Here is a 19215-nt window from a genome sequence, read left to right as displayed (position 1 = left end):
ATATCATGAATTTGAAACATGAACATATCAAAGATTTAATGCTACTATTAAAACATAATTTTGCTGTGACTTTAATAATAAAATGAGTGAATGGTTAACACCAGGAAACATGGTCATAGTTATAAACAATGAACAAAAGAAACAAGAGGGTTATAATGTATAAATGAAGAACAGAAAACTGTTTTTAAATAGGAGCTCACTGTTAGCTCTCTCTCTAATAGAAAAAAAATAACTATCATTTTCCAAAAGTAATGGGATCCGACAATTCCAAAGGAGGTGCTGTGGTTCACACTGCTAGCGAGCAGAAGGCAAGAAGGAAGGAGCAAGGGCAGCAGCACCTCAGTGACATCACAACACGGGCACCTCAGTGGCATCACAACACGGGCACCTCAGTGACATCACAACACGGGCACCTCAGTGGCATCAACACGGGCACCTCAGTGACATTACAACACGGGCACCTCAGTGACATCACAACACGGGCACCTCAGTGACATCACAACACGGGCACCTCAGTGGCATCAACATGGGCACCTCAGTGACATCACAACATGGGCACCTCAGTGACATCACAACACGGGCACCTCAGTGGCATCACAACACGGGCACCTCAGTGGCATCAACACGGGCACCTCAGTGACATTACAACACGGGCACCTCAGTGACATCACAACACGGGCACCTCAGTGGCATCACAACACGGGCACCTCAGTGACATCACAACACGGGCACCTCAGTGACATCACAACACGGGCACCTCAGTGACATCACAACACGGGCACCTCAGTGGCATCATAACACGGGTACCTCAGTGGCATCAACACGGGCACCTCAGTGACATCACAACACGGGCACCTCAGTGGCATCATAACACAGGTACCTCAATGACATCATAACACGAGCACCTCAGTGACATCATAGCACAGGCACCTCAGTAACATAACACGGGCAGACAAGAGACGGGGCTAAAGGTGAGGAGGAGAAGATAGCCAACCTGTAAGGAAATAGACCGAAACTCTCAAAGCCATTATACAATCCTTTAAATGTTCAAACCACTTTATGAGACTAGGACAACTTCAACTATTGTCAGATGAGCAAACCTAGGTATTGGAAGGCCAGATAATCTCCTTCGAACTCCATACTAGAAAGTGGAATAGGCAGCTTATGAGGTTTACCAGAACAATGGAACAACAGCAACTTGTGCCTTGGAAAAGTGTGAAGCAAAAACAAGACAAAACAAAACAAAACATCTCCAAACAACTGCACAGAAACCCAGCAGCATCTGTGCATCAGCTTGCATCCACTTACTGTGTGCTTCTGCCCATTTTCTTTTCTCTTTTATTAGATATTTTCTTTACTTACATTTCAAATATTATCCCCTTTCCTAGTTTTCCCTCTGAAAATCCCCTATCCCCTCCCCCTCCCCTTGCTCACCCACCCACCCACTCCCATTCCTGGTCCTGGCATTCCCCTATACTGAGGCATAGAACCTTCACAGGACCAAGGGCCTCTCCTCCCATTGATGACCGACTAGGCCATCCTCTGCTACATACATAGCTAGAGCCACAAGTTCTACCATGTGTTTTCTTTGATTGGTGGTTTAGTTCCAAGGAGCTCTGGGGGTACTGGTTAGTTCATATTGTTGTTCTTCCTATGGGGCTGCAAACCCCTTCAGCTCCCTGGGTATTTCTCTGGCTCCTTCATTGGGGATCTTGTGCTCCATCCAATGGATGACTGTGAGCATCCACTTCTGTGTTTGCCGCCTCTGCCCCTTTTCTAAGACTCAGCTCTGAGCTGGGATGAGCTTGTGCTGTCTAACAGTTGCAAAGGGGTCCGAGAGGGAAAGTGTGGCTGGGAATGGGTCTGGCTTGGGCGCACTTCCATGCCATCTAGAGGAGCAATCTCAGAGCTCTCCTGCAGCAGGAGTCTACAGAGGTTCACTCAGATCTCTATGGAGCTGCTCAGGTTCTACAACCTGAGTGCTTATGGGAGAGCCAGGATGAAGGCGAGAATTTGTTTAGGAAAAGTGAAAACAGTTTATTAGTAAATAGAACTTGGTAATTTACTCAAACTTTCTAATGTGATAATGAAAGTACAATATTGTTCTAGCATAACAAACAAGACTGAGACATGGAATGTGATGTTTTCAGGACAGTTATCTTTCAATTATACTACAGAACCATCCAGCATTAATTGTTTTAAGAACAACAAAAATTTCTATTTTGGAGGGAAACAGGTTTGGGTATATTTTCAAACACACCAAAAAGTCTCTTTGTTGTTTAGGAATTTGAAAAATAATATAAAAAATTTTCCAGCGAAAAATTATGCTGAAATCATCTGAATATTGTACTTTAACAAAATATTAGGAATAAAATATTTAATAAATTTCCCCTCATTTAAGATACTTTAATGTACATTGTTTACATTTAAACTCTTTTATCTTTTAATTTCTACTGAGTCTGCAAGTTCAACAGGATATCAAGAATTCTGAGTCATCCACAGCGGAACAGAAAATGAATGTAACAGTCAGTGCAGGTGGGGATCGATGCATCAGGCACTGACTGAAACCTATAGAGTGTTAAATCTACACAATTAACTCAGATAGGATATATTAAAGCAGCCAAATGGGGCATATAATGCACAATTTACTTAAAATTACTTTGAACATTAGGAGAGAAATCTGACTGCATTAAAATTTAATTTATATTCTTAACTAAAAAGTTAACTCTTAAAATGTCATTACTTTTTTTCATTACTCCATCAGAGGCTTCTTGTAAAGTTACAACACAGAAACAGCACGGTGCTGAAGAGAAAAGGAGAGAGTAAAAGCGAAGCCATAAAAGACAAAAGGAGCCGCTTATCACGGACAGAGACAGAGCGGAAGCAAGCATTCCAGTCTTTCTGGTAAAGAATGGAAACACAGAGATTTGCCAAAGGCCAAAGCATTTTTTTAAAAAGTTTTTTTTTTAACTGTATCACATTTAATAATGATAGACCACTATATTTATAAGAAGGAAGCATTTGGCTCACATATATTTCCAAGTTATATTTCTAAAACTGACTGCATTTCTAGGCACATTCTTCAAATCAATTCACTGATCTTTTTTATTGAAGGATGCATTGGTTGAAAATCAAAGACTTACGTCATCCAAAAAATCAATCAGTGAGGATGAGGAAGAAGAAAGGGAATCCTATTTAACGAATTCAGCAATAAAAAATAGAAAATATGGATGAAGCAATTTAATACAAGCAAATAATAAATCCAAAACAACTGAAAGGCAAATGGCATTTGTTCAATAAGTAAATGAAAAAAGCAGTTACTGTCACCACTGTCAAGAGCTTAGAAATTCTTCCTCCCTTCCCCAAGAAATGAAATTCAGTTACTGTCCCCAATGTAATAAAACGGCAGTGCACGGCAAGCCGCTAACTAAGTGAATGGTGCACTTCTGAAAATAACAACTGAACCAGGGCATCTGCTCCTAACTGTTCCCGAGGGAATGGAAGCGACGAGAGGGATCTGGGCTCACTGCACATTACAGTTCTTAGGTCCGAGCCTTGCACAGAGATTCCAGGATTTCTAACGGCTGCACAAGGCCATAACCAATAACTTATATTTTCTGACATAAAACATACTTTGACATTATATTACATTTTTTTCAGCAAAATATTTAAATAAGAAGGAAAGAATGACAAAGAGCAAAGAGCTACACAATCACTACTTCAGAGTACAGCTAACAGAGTGTAGATTAGTACTTTTATCAAACAGCATTCTCTAGTGCACACTCCTGGAGCTGACTTGGAACACGAGCGGCAGTGAGCTAGAGAGCGTGCTCTTGCTTTCACTTATTTTTACTGTGCCTCCAATCTTTGGAGAAAAGGAAAATTATTTCAAAAATTGGGATTTTTTTCCTTGCTTTCACCGTTTCTTCAGGGGGTTGAAGCTGAAACTGTTTTAAAGTCTAATAACAGCTTTTAGTTTCAGACTCTTAGGTGTTTTTATTACATACAAATGTTGTCATACTTCCATAAGAATGCAGATATTCCTCCCTTACATGTTTCTATTCACTTATTCATATGATGCTAGGTTCTCTTATGCAGCTGCAATTAAAGTTTTACTGCAGGTAAATTTAGGTCCCAGAGCAAGCTGTATGTAGACCCAAGGGTCTTCAGTGTAGTTACTTACTTCAAATTGGTCCAGAGCATCGGTAGGCGTATTCAAAAATGCCAAGAAAGAATGCTGTGAGTCTTGGTGCTCTATACCTAGAAAACAGCAGCAACTTTTTTTTTAAAGTAGAACAACTAAAAATAACTTTCATGGATAACCTCTCTTGTCTCAATCTATTAAAGTTTTTAAAAATAAAGCTACTATGTTTCAAAATTGATCATGTTAACTCTACATAGTTAAAAAACCAAACTACACAAGTGTTTCCCAGACTCTGTAACAGTTAAACTAGACTAGCTTACATGACAGTGCTCAGTCACTAGTTACCTTCTCTGTCTCATACACCAGTTCTCAACCTGTGGCTCATGACCCTTTTGGGGGTCAAGCAACCCTTTCACAGATATCCATACCCTGTGTATCAGATATTCACGTTAAGATTCATAACAGTAGCAAATTACAATTATGAGCTAGCAATGAAATAATTTTATGGTTGAGGTCATCACAACATGAGGAGCTGTTTTAAGACCACAGCATTAGGAAGGTTGAGAACCACTGATCTAATATGTCATAATAAAATAAAATATTTTTTGGGCAGTTTGAAAAATAACATAAAAGTAGAAGCTTGTCTATCTTTGACTTTTCTAAATTCATTTACCAGCCAAACAAGGTACATCTTTTGAAATACTTTTTTAAAAATAATCTTTTCAGCATTTATGAAATGTAATATTTATTTCATTAATAAAGCAAATATAGTTAATTACATTTTTTCCTATTTCAGGTATTAGCTTCCTGAAGAATGAAGAATCCAAAATTCATTTTTTCTCCAATTATTTTTTTTAAATGTACATATACTTTTTGACTATGATAAATTTAAATTTCTATCTTAAAAATTCTCTAAATACAAGGATGATAGTAAATATTAGAGGAAGTAAAGCAGAAATAGCCTATCATAATTAATTTAAAAAATTTTCGTATCTATGAATGTTTTTCCTTCATGTGTGTCTGTACACCATGTGCATGCAGTGCCTGTGGAGGCCAGGAGGAGGCATCAGAACCCTGGGACTGGAGTTACAGAATGCTGTGGGCTACTCTGGGTGCTGGAGATTAAACCTGGTCTTCTAGAAGCCCCACCCCACCCTCATCCCCCACCCCATCCCTCTGCTCTGAACTGCTGAGACTTCTCTCCAGCCCCTACTGTGCAGCTTTGACTTTTCTATCATGAAGACTTGCCAACTGGTTTGTGTTACAGGACAGGTGCTCTCTGTATTTATATTTGGGTGTACGGTCATGCATTACATTTAGAGGTCTAAGGGCAGTTGCTGGGTATCTTCCCTTGTCCTTCATTTGGTTTTGTTTTGTGTTTGAAACATGGTCTCTCACTAAAACTAAAGCTCACATTTGGTTAAAATGACTTGTCAGTGAACTCCAGGGTTTTGTTTTTGTTTTTTGTTTTCCTTCTCTCTCAGTGCTGGGATTTTAGGTGTATCACTCCTGGGTGATGGGAATGTAGGTACTCAGAATCTGAAATCAGACACTCATGCTTGCAAAGTAAGCATTTTACACAGTTGTCTCCCAATCACTGATTTATGTGCTTCTCAATATTAATATTATTCTATCATAATTTTCTAACAGACAGTGAAAATATTTAATCAACAAATATTTATTATGAGCCTATTATGAACAGCTGAGATGGCTCAGCAGCTAAAGGCTCTTGCGCCAAGCCTAAAGACCTAAGTTCAATCTCTAAGACCCACAGGTGAGAAAACTAAATTCTGAAGGTTGTTTTCTATCCTCTGTATGGATGCCAAGGCATGCACCATCTCCCCCACCACTCTCTGTCTCTCTCTGTTTCTCTCTCTTTCTCTGTCTCTCTGTCTCTGTCTCTCTCTCTGTCTCTCTGTCTCTCTCTCTCTGTCACTCTCTCTCTCCACACATACACACAAATGTAGCAGATACTTTTCTAGATATTGGGAATAAAATAGTAAATAAAATATAGAAAAGGATTTTGCCCTCATTTTGTAAACTCAGTTATATAGCACAATATATCATGCTGTAACATAATGACATTTTGCAATATTCTAAATAAGAAATGCTTTGTTTAATGTGCTTTCATGTGCCAGGAACTTCAAAGTCTTTTAAGTTTGGATATAATATAAAAATAATGCAGTCAATTTGATCTGTTGCTTTTATTTGGCACAGGTGTCATTCTGGTTAAACTGCTTTTAGGACTACAGGCACCTATATTACATATTGTTTTTCTTCCTTAATATACTTCTCTGCTGTGTATGAATTAAAATCAAGCATGATCATTTAGCAGGATGGCTTATCCTGGAATTGTTAGTTCTTATACACTTTTGCCATTAAGAAATTCAATCAATGGGCTGGAGAGATGGCTCAGTGGTTAAGAGCACTGACTGCTCTTCCAGAGGTCCTGAGTTCAATTCGCAGCAACCACATGGTGGCTCACGACCATCTACAATGGGGTCTGATGCCCATTTCTGGTGTGTCTGAAGACAGCAATGGTGAATACATAAAATAAATAAATCTTAAAATAAAAAATTCAATCATTGAAAAAAGGTGCCATACAGTAATTTAGTGCTTTTATGTGGCTCGTTTGTTCTCCCTAGTATAAGCTGGCATTAAAGACCCAACCAGACCCAACCCTCTCTGTGTTGTGGGTATGGAAAATAATAAGAAAACTCTCAGCTAAAAACAAAGCCCATATATTAATCCAGTAATTGATGATGGCCATTGGCAGAAAAATGGATTTTTGGTAATTCTATGTAAAATGCCTTTACTAAAATAAGTCACATTCTGAGTTTATTTTTACTAAATCATCACCCTTATAATGTCCACATTATGGAAAAATTGTATAAGAGGTTTATATCATAGAGTTATGACATGCGCTGAGCTAGGTACATGTAAAAAGAAGAACAAAAGTTCTCAAAAAAAATACTAGTAAATCTGGTAAATCAAAAAGGACAAACAATGTAAGCATCAGCCAACCTGGAAAAAGACAACAAACACCCAAAAATTCTTCATTAGTAAAATAATTAATCTTGAGTTTTATATTGTTTCCCTGATTGTTTTTCCTATACCCATAAGATTTTGTATACTGTAGGTCCATAGACAGTGCTAATAAATGCAATCCTAGCACTCTGGGGAAGTGGGCAAGAGGATTCTTAAATCAAGAACACCATGGGCTATTCAACCAGACTCTGCCCCCAAATCAACTTCTCCCTTTTCAAGTTTCTACACTAAGTTCTAATGTTACCACTGTTGAAGTGTCTACCTCATATGATATGTGAGAACATTATAAATACATCACAAAATACTTTTATCCCAACTCAAAAGTTACTCATGAAGTATATTTTAACACTGAAAAAACAGTCAAATTCATGGCAAAGCAGTCATTTCTGTAATTTAAAATTCTTAATATAATGTATATTAACTAATACCTAATATCTCAGCCAGTCTATGCACGTGTATATACGCATTTGAGTGTGTGTGCATGTGTGTATGAACTCTCAAGGGTGTGCACATGTGTGGTTGCTAACGTATAGACTTCTCCATCTGTGCAGTAAGCTGGCTCCTCTGCAGTAATGGCCACTCAGTACAGCAAGCGCTGATGCAAACACACAATCTCATACCCTTTTCAGATCTAAGCTCTTCAGTGTCCTTTATCAGCTGCTCGATTTCGGACAACAGTTCCAAGTTCTTCTTCTCTGAATCTTTCAGTTTACTTAAATAAGCAGGGAAAGGAAAACAGTCATTAGTTTTGTGTAGCTGGGCTTATTTGGTTTAAATGTCTGTGAGGCTAAATTAGAAGACTGCTAACTATTGCATGAAGACAAATGCAGCCTGCCACCCGCTAGTATACAAATTAATAAAGCAAGCCAGTCTCATTCATTTAGGTAAAGATGGTGGCTTCCAGGTCTGGGATGAAGCTGAGTAGCAGAGGACTTGCCTGGCTGTGTGAAGGAAGCCCTAGCTCAGTCCCTCGCATGACAAGACTCAGGACAGGACTGCTGCTGCCACACTGTGAGCAAGGACTGAGCAGAGGCTGCACGTGCCGTTGTAGAAACACCTGACGACCCTGAGCTGAATGATTACATGGTTAGTTTGAGAATCCTGTTAGACTTTCTTCATACATCACCGTGGAGCTAGAGCATATACACGCGTGTATGACTTCCACTCTGACTTAGCTCTGCTTTATGAGCAAACATGTAAACTGCAATGTAAAGCAAGAGGAAGCTGACATTCACTCTGGCGTTCGGTCATTCTTTATGTGAGGTCTACTTCATATTCTCCAGAACAACTTCTCTTTCAGTGCTTCACAAGCATATTTAATTAAAACATAATGCATGCCTGTGTCATTTACATCAACAGTGTATAGAACTCAACAGGAGTGTGTATAGGCAGCAAGCCCTCAGAACTCAGCCTGCAGTCTTGTGTCTCTTCTCATGCTTTTGGAAGTTTTGCTTTTTTGAGCCAGAAGAATTTTTAAATTTATAGTTTTGTTTTTACTGTGAACTTACTATTGTTCAAATGTTATTCACTAACTGATTTAGAGATTTATCTCTCTTCATGTGTGTGTGTGTGTGTGAGTCTGTCTGTCTATATGAGTTTATGTGTACCACATGAAAACACATTCCCTAAGGAGGCCACAATGTTTTGGATTCTATGGAACTAGACTGACAGGCAGTTGTGATATAACTGCTGAAAATCAAACCTTGGACCCCTGCAAAACTATGAGAATGCTCAATTGCTGGGCCATCTGTCCAGTCCTGTGATTTATTTTTGAACCATTTTAATATCTAATCCAATTAAAAACTTTTGTTTCATCATTTATCCATCAAAAATAGAATTTGTGTTACTGTTATGACAAGAACCAAGGGGATATGTTTAGTAGCCAAATGCCCTGGATACTAGGAGTTTGCTTATTTTTAAATAAATAAAGGAACCTTGAAAATAATCCTAATTATTTTGCCTTTACAAAATGTAACATCTCAACCCCCCAAACAAACAATTATCCACAAAATTTAACATCACTAAAATAACCATTGTAAAAGGCCTATGGTAGAGGTCCCAATCTCCAGATATTTGTATTTCGTTCTGGCTACAAGTTTTATTCTATACAGAATGTGAGAGAATTTTAGATTGAATAGAAAAAAATTGAGTTAACTAAACTTTACATATGAGGAGAACAATAAAGAATAGAATATTATTTAAAACTAATAGCTCATCTATGGAAAGCCTGAAAAAACAAGGCTGTATGAGGTGCTACCCAGAGTCACATCTTTGCTTTTCAAATCTTGACAACGTTTTGTGGTCACTGTTTCACGTGTGTGTCTGGTGTGTGTACACAAATGTGCAGGACAAAGGGTAACATCAGTGCCATCCTCAACAGCTCTTCACCTTAGGTTCAGAGACAAAGTCTCTCACTGAATTTGGAGCTCACTGATCTGGCTAGCTGCCTGGCCAGTGAGCTGGAATTCTCCATCTCTCCCCCTCTCCCTCTAACTCTCCTCTCTCTTTTCAGCCCTAGGATTGTAGACAGATGCTATGACTCTCAGCATTGTTTTTTTTTTTAAATGTGGGGCTCAAATTTAGGCTTTTATGCTTATAAGGTAAGCACTTTTATGACAGCTATCTCCCTAAACCTGTTCCTCACTTTTGTCAGGGAGGTGGGGCAGACGTTTGGCCTTGGGCATGCCAGGCAAGCATTATACTACTGAATTGTATTCCTAGTCTTCTGGTCATCATTTTTTGCTTAAAAAAACAAACAAAGAACAACCCTTAACAGGCAACGAAACACGTAACATCAACAAGTTTATAAACTACTGTAGTGACTAGATGATTGGTCCTTACCATTCTGTTAAGATGTTAGATGCTTTGACTTTATTCAGCTCTTCCTGGATGGCCTGCTTAGCTCTTATTTCTGCATCCAGAGCAGACTGCAACTCTAGTCTAGCCGACATGTCCAGTTTTGCAAAACGACGCATTTTCCAGGGCATATCCTATAGAATAATATGGCTATGTCTTAGTTCCCTATTTTATTCTTAAGATTAAATTTTATAATACAAGTGAATCAAGCAGCTATTTTATAAGCAATATCACTGATAACTGAGTAGAACTGATGCACAACTTGTGAAAATACATTTTCATTAAATCCAGAAATATCAGTAAATATGCATAAATGAACAAATAATTGTTTTTTCCTTTTCAGTTCCTTCAATAATAAGTAGCTATACATAAGAGCTAACAGTAATATGTTATATTTTCTTATAAAGATCTAAAATATTTCTCACAAGAACTTTTACAGAAGTCAGATGTATATGTGCTTTCTGCCAGCAAGAGATGTGTCTCTGTGTGAGACGGCAGAGCTTGCTTACTGTTGCTCGTGTCCCCAAGCTGGAATTTCTTAATGCTTCCAACTCTTCAGTCATTTTAGAAGCTAAGGCCTGAAGATAGCCTCGTGCATCCTTCTCATCGCTCACCCTAGAGGACACACACACACACACACAAAGGTGGACATAGTGCAAAGTAAAACACAGGAAAACTTCAGTGACATATGTAATTTAAAGCTTCATTAAGAAACAAGTGACAAAAACTTAAATACTCAAAGAACTCCTTTAAAAGACTGGCCACACTATGACGGCTACCTGTCAAGATGTAGGCACAGATTTATTAACTACTCAGTTATGTACAAATGGAAGCTGGCAGTGTTTAGGGAAGCCCAGGTTACTTACATCTGACAAGCAGTAAATAATCCATGAACCACAAAAGATGGCCCTTTAGATCTCACACTGGACAAGCATAAGGCTTTCTGAAGACTACTAAGATTTCTCATTATCTAGATTCTTATATTTTATCTCACAAAACATACATATTTTATTTAAAGCTGAAGTTAGAAAATTTTAAATATGATATTCTGCAGAAATCAGGGTTATAATGAAGCATCCCTGTTTTCTAGAAATATTAATTAAATAATAATGAAAGAATTAACGTTAAAGCTTAAAGAAATCCAAGTCCAGTTCCTATTTATTATCTTAAGGTCATGAAGTTAATAAGAATCAGTATGATTTAGACAAAAATTTGTTAAATTATACTTAAAAAAAAGGGTACAGTGACCGAAGAAGCAATCCAATCCAAAGTTGATGTCCAGCCTACCTCTACTCACACACATACACACTTTTAAACAAGAAATTTTCTACTGTTGAAATTTCTAGTTATTTCAAACTGAATTACGGGCCAATAAATAAATACAGCATAATGCTTCACGACAAAGCTAGGTTGATTTCATTTATGCTTCTCCAGAACCCTTAGTATTTGGCATCTTCAGATGGCAGTTACTTCACTGCAGGGTTCAGATGCTGCTACGTTTTTCTTCAGGAAGACCAAGAATTTGAGGTCAGCCATGAGCACATGGTGAAAAGAGGTCTTTAAAAATGAACAACTGAGTTACTGAATGAATAAGTGAATAAAAAAAATCCTTCCTTCATCTGGATCACTCCCCACTGTCCTCGTCACTGGTAAACATAGAGTGGTGGCCTGGGACTCAAAGGCTTTGGAAACACCGCCTTATAATGCCATTTTCCAGCTCTTCCTTTATTACTGTTTAGCTCCATTATAAACTTGGCCAAATGTTAAAATAATTCCCTTTAGAAATACAAATCCAATGGTGTAGATAGGAATTAAACACTAACAAACCAACTGTTCTGTTTTCAGGAACATAAGTAAATTTCCACAATCTGGGCACATATGTCAGCAAAGATTAGTTATCAAAAGAACTCTACAGTTAGGTCAGCATAGACATATTTGGGTTATGGTTTAAGAAGTGTATTAGAAATTTGATAAGGGAAAGCAGAAAACTGATTAAGCTGATATAATCACAGGAAATTAAAACCCTCAATAAGTAATAAACTGGTTTGTAGATAATACATAAAGGAACTAGCTATTTTAATATAAAGGTTAAAATGGGTAAAGATTTAAATAAATATAAAAGTTAATAAGAAATAAAGTCTTCACTGGGTTCCTCTTTATCCATGTAGTATAATAGATGCAAACCTTTATAAGCATGGTAACAATCATTTAGTAAATAAAAATGACAAAATTTATAGGCCAAATAATCAAAATTAGTCCTCAGAGTATAGGAAATAGTTTGTGAATCTAAGCTCCAATCTTTTAAGACTTTAAAAATGCCATATGTGAACTGCTGTGTTATACTTACAAACACGGTATTGCTCATCTTTTACATTTTTCTCAGGCTATCAGTTTCTTAAAATAACCATAAATATGGAGTTTTGATCTTAGGGAATATCAAAAGCAGATGGACGTTCTTTAAAGGCTTACTTTCCCATTTTTACAAGCTTAAAGTAACTTTATCTCCATGGCAACGGAAGACACCAAGGTTGTCAGGAACTCAGTCACAGCAACCCTGGCCACAACCCCACCCCCACAACAGCACTCTGGAGGGCACTCACCACTGAATTATCTCTGTGATTTGGGCTTCCCAGTGGGCAACTGATTCCTTCTTATCTGCTAGATCTTTGACTTCTTCTTCTAAGTGCTGGTTGCGCAAACTTAAGCTCTCATACAGTGAAGTCAGCTGGAAGGCAGTTTGAAGGCGTGAGTGTCTCAACAAGATACTACAGTACTTAGACACCCGTTATTCCATCTAATAATGCATAACTTTCAACTCAAATTGTTTGTCTTTTTATTATTCTATACCACACTGAGGCCGCACTGGAGAATTTGGAAACAATGAATCCTTTGAAATTTCCTGCTTTCTTTGCCTTTTGCCAAGCCCATTATGAAATTGGTCTTAATAATGAATATTCATCAACTTGAAAAAAATTACCCAAGTCCTCATGCCAAACCCTCTTCCTTCTGCCCTCCTCCCACCTCCCTTCCTGCTAATGTCCTGTTAACTTATAAACTTCTTATAAAGAGTTACAAGCACATTACAAAATTGGTTGTGAGCCACCACGTGTGTGCTAGCGATCAAACCCAGATCCTCTGGAAGAACAACTGGCACTCTGGCCAAGGGGATACAACAGCCTCTTCTGGCCTCCATAGACACTGTGTGTACACGATGTATAGACATATAGGCAGGTAAAACATCTATACACATAAAATAAAAATAAAGATTTAAAATATAAAAGGAAACTGTATAAATGAATACTAGTTTAAAAGAATGAAGAAACGGAAATAAAATAAATAATGTACTCAACAGTAAAAGAAATGGATACTGCAAGTGTTCTCAAGAGTCCAGCACACAGCTTCAACCCCACCCCAGCTCCCCAACAGTAATCTTCTCACTCATATTCCAGGAAAAACTGTATTTTTATTATACAAAATTAGCTGTAACATGTATTATTTTAAAATGAGGCTCTTTCACTTTAAATATAAACATTTTGTACCTAAATTTAAACTTGGGGCTTAGAAGATGGCTCAGTCAATAAATCTTTGTTGTGCCAAGTATGAACACCTGAGTTCTGACCTCAGACACATGTAAAAGACAATGTAGCAGGATGCACCTGGCATCTGCAACCCCAGCATAGGGTGGAGTAAGGAGTTGCTCACTGTCCATCCAGTTCACCTAAGCAGTGAGCTCCATCCAATTTTAGCTAGAGACCTTAGATTAAAAAGGGGTGGGGTGGGGGAGAAATCTCTACTGAGGAACATAGCCACTGTCAACTTCTAGTCTTCACTACATCTACCTGTGCATGCACATACACACAAATACCATAGAAACATTTGAAAACCAACTTCCCATTGTTGAAACTTCTATTTAGAAAAAAACCCTAACCTAGGTTTCTTATGTTAAATCATGATCCACTGAGAATGTGACACAACTGTTTGACATGCCTGATTTATTTTATTTGCAGGTTTCTTTATGAAACTCAACATTTAACAATTTACAAGGGTAGTTACTTTGTTTCAGTGTTTAGAAAGTGCCTTCTCTTTTCTCTTGGTTTGCTTCTTTCCTTCTCTCCTACTGAGGTTCAGTTCTGTCTTTCACCCTCTGAGTAACATGTGCCTTCTCTGGCTGCTTTTAGGATCCTATATATTGGTTCCTGCTTTGGGCAGTGTTGTGACTCAGTAGCTTTATAGATTCTGGCATTTACACACACACACACACACACACACACACACACACACACACACAATCTAGGTCATTCATTCTTTAACATTGCTCCTACAACAGTCTCACCCACCTCTCCTTTTGAGAAAACAAATATTTGCATGTTAGTTCTTCTCATCATGTCTCTCACACTTTTATGTCCCCCTTTTTGTTTTGTTTTGTTTTTCATTTTTTGAAGCCCTGTCCAACCCTAGTCTTTTTTGTTTATTTAGTTGTGTATTTACTGTTTCCATTATGTTGGTAAAACTTTCTTTTAAGTATTTTGGTAATTTAATTTTTCAAATATCTGTTTGATTATTCTGTATAAAATCCAGTTATTTGTGCAAATTCTTTACTTCATTTCCTTTCTTGGACATATAATATAGTTATTTTAACATGCATGTGGAGAACTCTCATACCTCTGTTTATACTGACTGCCTTGTGTTCCCTCTCATTTTGTAATTTTATTTGTGCTGTTTTATGTTTCTGCTGGCTTTTCAGTGATTTGTGTGGGTTTGTTGGTATGCCTGGCAATTTTCTTCATGTATATGATATATTATGTTAAAATTTTTTCTTAAGTTAAAAAAAAAATCTCATGCTACTACTATCCAACCATTTCCTGACAAATGGTCCCATTAGTTGCTGCATTTCTTTCTTCCTTGTACATTTTCAGACACCCTAGGCCAGCCTTTTTAACATGTAATGTTGATAACTTCTGATAACTTTTCTAAGAAAAAGCTTTTCACAGAACTGTTTACATGATGAGAAATCACATTGTTTTAAATTTCATTATGTCATCTTGACTGGAATAGAGGAGTCCAAATATTTGGTCAATTCTTATTATGAATAAGTCTGTGTGGATATTCATGGGTGAAACTGACATTTAGGTCAGTACAGTGAATAACGTAGATTATCCTCCCTAACACTCCAGGAAGAAGGAATCTGACAAACCGTGTTCAAGGAGAGACTACAGGAAGTCTTCGATCTTGAGCCCGCTGACGGATGCACTGGAAGGCTCCCTGTTTTCAACATTGCCAGCTACAGTTACTAGGACTTGTCAGTTTATAACTTTAGTTAATTTATTGTTAGTAATAAGTCTCTATACATATACAGCCATCTATCATACATGCACATACATATGCAACACACACACACATGGGCTGGCATGTTGGTGCATGACTATAATTCCAGTAGAGGTAGAAGAGTTAGTAATTTAAGGATAATCTCAGCTATAAAATAAATTCAAGGCCAGCCTGAGCTACATGACAGTTTCTCAAATAAAAGGTGGTGATGGGGTGAGATTCAGGAGGACAAAACTATGGGAGGAGTAAAACTAAGACTGATACAAGTGGGTATAGTAAGAATTTGTCATTGAAACACTGCCACCATGAAATATCACAGCAATATAAAGTGACAATCATGGAATAAACCACAGTGCTTCACACCCAGCACACACTTGACCAAAGGAGATCCAACCACTCACCTTATCGAGTTCACTCGTTAACTTTTTATTCTCTTCAGTTAATAATACTTTTTCCCGTTCATATTGTTGTTTGAACTCATTTTCAAATTCTTCCCTTTCACTTTGACTAACACAATTCAAAACAAAAAATCAGAAAAAGGAATTGGATCAAAAGTCAACTGAAAAAAATATTTGTGTAACAGTTAAATAGCAAATATATAGAAATCAGAATAAACTAGCTTATTAGATTCAGTAAAAATGGTTAATACTTAGAAATTAATAATTATCTGAATCTTCATACTTAATAATCTTGAAATAATTTCAATGTAAGAGAAAAGTTACAAACATAATACAAAGAACTTCTGCGTCTCTTTTCTTAGATGTCCTAATGGTTAGCTCTGTCCATCAGCTGCTAGATTATCTGTGTGTACAGTATTCTCCTGACCAACTAAGAGGCAGGTGCAGATGTTATTCTTCTGACCTATAAAATCCAGACTGTATTCTCAAGGTCAAGTACATGCTTAACTTCTATAAGCACCTGTCCCAATTAGCACTACTACCAAATCTTTTTCCCAATTTAAGTTTCCCATCAGCTTGATGCTGTCTGCTTCTTATCTAGTCCCAAGCCAGTTAAAAAACATGGGCTGTGCCTGGCAGTTTCTTTCTCATTTTCCCTCTGACCAACGTAGTTTGTCTTTTCTAGGTCTCACAACAGTTTTAAGGAGTGCAGGCCTCGTAACTGTGTAGGGTGGCCCTCACCTGGCCGTCATGTCTGAGGTCATGAGTGTGCAGCACTGCCTTCTTCTCAGCTTATCCCATTAGAAGGCACAGGCACTGACAGGTAAGAGCCTGTGTGCAGCCACAGCTAAAGCTAAGAGCATTCTGCGCCTCTCATTAGCATCACCACAAGAGCAGCTGCTTCCAGATGAGGGGTGCTAACTATCTGCAAGTCTGTCATCTTCAGGCCCCAGCATAAGAGCTAGGACCACAGCCAAGACCAAGTGCAGATGTGAAAGAGAAGACTTATACAACGAAGCACAGACATTTCTGTCCATTTATATAGGGAAAGGCAGGGAGTAGCAAATGCACATGAATTCCAAGAGTGGGAGGCCAAGGATGGACAGAGCAAATAGAGCCAAGATTAATCAATGTACAATTTGGGATTGGTGGTTCAATACATTGATTCAATAATTAGATGTGTGTTTTCACTGCTAGCCTGAATCAGTGAGCTTCACATGAGAATTACCTGACATAGCAGTGTCTGTCTGGCTCAGACAAGGAGAATGCTTGAGAGGCTCTACTTCCTAGTTGCTTAGCCACTCTCTACAATGTCTCCCGAGAACACTCAGAGGACACTTGTCTTGCCACAGTGAGAGGGAGGCTAACATTCTCAACAGGCACCATGGCAGGTGTCCTCTGAGTCACCAGAAGTGACTTCACTGAAAACGCCAGCATTCTGGCTGACTGCTGGGCCTGCTGCTTTACTTAGAGCTGGGCCGCCCACATCCCACCCCTTTCCTTTGACCTGGAAATCACACTCACATGCTTTTAGTCAATGGATGATCCAGCCCTTCTCTCTGCCTACATCTAGATACAAACATGCACAGAGATAATATTATAAAGCATATTTATGGGGCAAGACTGATTTACAACTGTTTAGAAGTAAACCATTCTAAATGCCTCTTAAGAGAGGAGGGGAACCCATTTCTGAAGACTGTGTTGTCATGTTGAGAAACATACTTATGTCCATGACAACTTGATAGAAGATGTTAGCAACAACAAAATAAAATTCAGAGCAGATCAGTAATTTTATATAATTGTTTTCAAGTGAGTAAAAGATGTAAATAATGGGTGACTCCAACATCAATAAAATCTGATTACAAAAGATAGATTATAACTTAAATTATAAATTCAAGGAGAAAAATCCAGTTCGCAAGCAAATGTGTCACGGTGTTATTTAAAGCCCAAAATGTTATATTTAGTTATATTAAAGAATCTTTCCTGACACAGGAACCCCTTTGAAAATGAAATTGCATAGAAGCTTTTCAGAAAAACATGTTCACTAATAATAAACTGTGCAAAGTCTCAAGTAAAACCGTTCTTTTTTAAAAATAGCATTAAACAAACTTAGTCTTAAAATTCACAATGACAATAAGCATGTCATGTTAGAATCTGAGGTCTGCCTCCACCACCTAAATAAACCAAACCTTTCTGTGAACTCTCCTGTGCTACCTTAGCATCCAATCTACCTTAGCAGTGATGTGGCTTCTTCCCATCTGCCTTAGGGAACGCCCTCCTTTTGCCTCCCTGTACATGCTCGTGCTCCTCAGAACGCCACCTCAAGTGCTCAATTCCTCTCCAAACATTCTCCCCTCAGCCCCTGGCTCCAATTACTATCGACTACGCCAGTGGATCGTGAGATCTATATTGGGAACTTGCTGGAGCTTTAAACTGATGACCAAGCCCACACATCAATGTCTCCTGAGCATTTCACATTCAACACTCCCAACTCAACACTAAAACCAAAGCCACCTTCCTAGCTGACTTCACGGGAGCCCATATACTCTACAGTCTCTTTCTACAGGTAAAACTGCATATGCCTGCTGAGTGGGGCTGGTCTTTTCATCACTCTAGGACCTTCCTCCCAATCTGCTGAACCATCTATTGGGCTACTTTCTGTCAGATTACAAATGTTATCATTACTACGTCACCCCCCACCCCACCATCACCACCAAGCAAAGTGACTTGAGATAAACTGCTTGCTTGAGCAGGGACAACTTTAAGCACCAGTGTTACTTGCACACTGTTCCACTGGCTCCTCTCAGGACGCCTTCCTGTGATCACTTTTCCACTGACACTTATTACCAAAGTGTATGATGCTAAGTGCACATGTCACTGTGTAGTTCTTCCCTTGGTTCAGACCTCATACTAGCCTATACACTGACAGACTGGATGTGCTGTCTTGATCAGGGTCCCAAGAAATCACACTTGCCTGTTTTCTTCCTGTCATTCTCCTGAATCACTGATAGTCCTTCCTCATCTCCCAGTTTCTATAGACTGGGATGCCCCAGGGCTCAGTACAAGGACCTTCTATCTATGTTTATTCTCCAAATGATCACACTCAGATGACAGCATTAACGCCAGAGAGAGAGACACCCCGAGTTGTATTTCACCCTGAAACCAGCCTCGTCCACATACAAAGCTCCGCATTTACTAAGCATCTGAAACTCATTTACATGAGCTCTTACTTTTTTAATGTTAATTTTTTATTAGATATTTTCTTCATTTACATTTCAAATGCTATCCCCTTTCCTAGTTTTCTCTCCAAAAGTCTCCTATACTCTCCCCTCCAGCTCCCCCACCCCCCGCCTGCCCTGCTCCCCAACTTATCCACTCCCCCTTCCTGGCCCTGGCATTCCCCTACACCGGGGCATAGAATCTTCAGAAGACCAAGGGCCTCTC

General features: G+C 38.5%; 1 protein-coding gene across 31 annotated transcripts in view; it reads right to left on the bottom strand.

Moving 5' to 3' along the window:
- Window positions 1-19215, bottom strand: part of Cdc42bpa (CDC42 binding protein kinase alpha) — a 205528-nt gene that overhangs the window by 43680 nt on the left and 142633 nt on the right. For 15 of the 31 annotated variants that reach the window (XR_001784122.2, NR_153194.1, XM_017320119.2 and 12 more), the window contains 7 exons: window positions 15775-15880; window positions 12649-12773; window positions 10558-10663; window positions 10034-10182; window positions 7813-7904; window positions 4184-4260; window positions 3144-3191 (listed from right to left, as the gene is read on the bottom strand). Coding sequence is in view for 27 of the 31 variants with exons in the window: in XM_017320119.2 (XP_017175608.1) it covers window positions 3144-3191; window positions 4184-4260; window positions 7813-7904; window positions 10034-10182; window positions 10558-10663; window positions 12649-12773; window positions 15775-15880 (703 nt within the window). In the remaining 4 variants the exon portion in view is untranslated. The remainder of the gene's footprint in view (window positions 1-3143; window positions 3192-4183; window positions 4261-7812; window positions 7905-10033; window positions 10183-10557; window positions 10664-12648; window positions 12774-15774; window positions 15881-19215) is intronic. The other 16 variants (XR_001784125.2, XR_001784127.2, XM_030253509.1 and 13 more) reach the window with 3 other exon arrangements.

Source organism: Mus musculus, chromosome 1, assembly GCF_000001635.26.
Source record: "Mus musculus strain C57BL/6J chromosome 1, GRCm38.p6 C57BL/6J".
NCBI classification, from domain to species: Eukaryota; Metazoa; Chordata; class Mammalia; order Rodentia; family Muridae; genus Mus; species Mus musculus.
The sequence above is the reverse complement of the archived record's forward strand: the minus strand, read 5'-3'. Positions and strand labels throughout refer to the sequence as shown.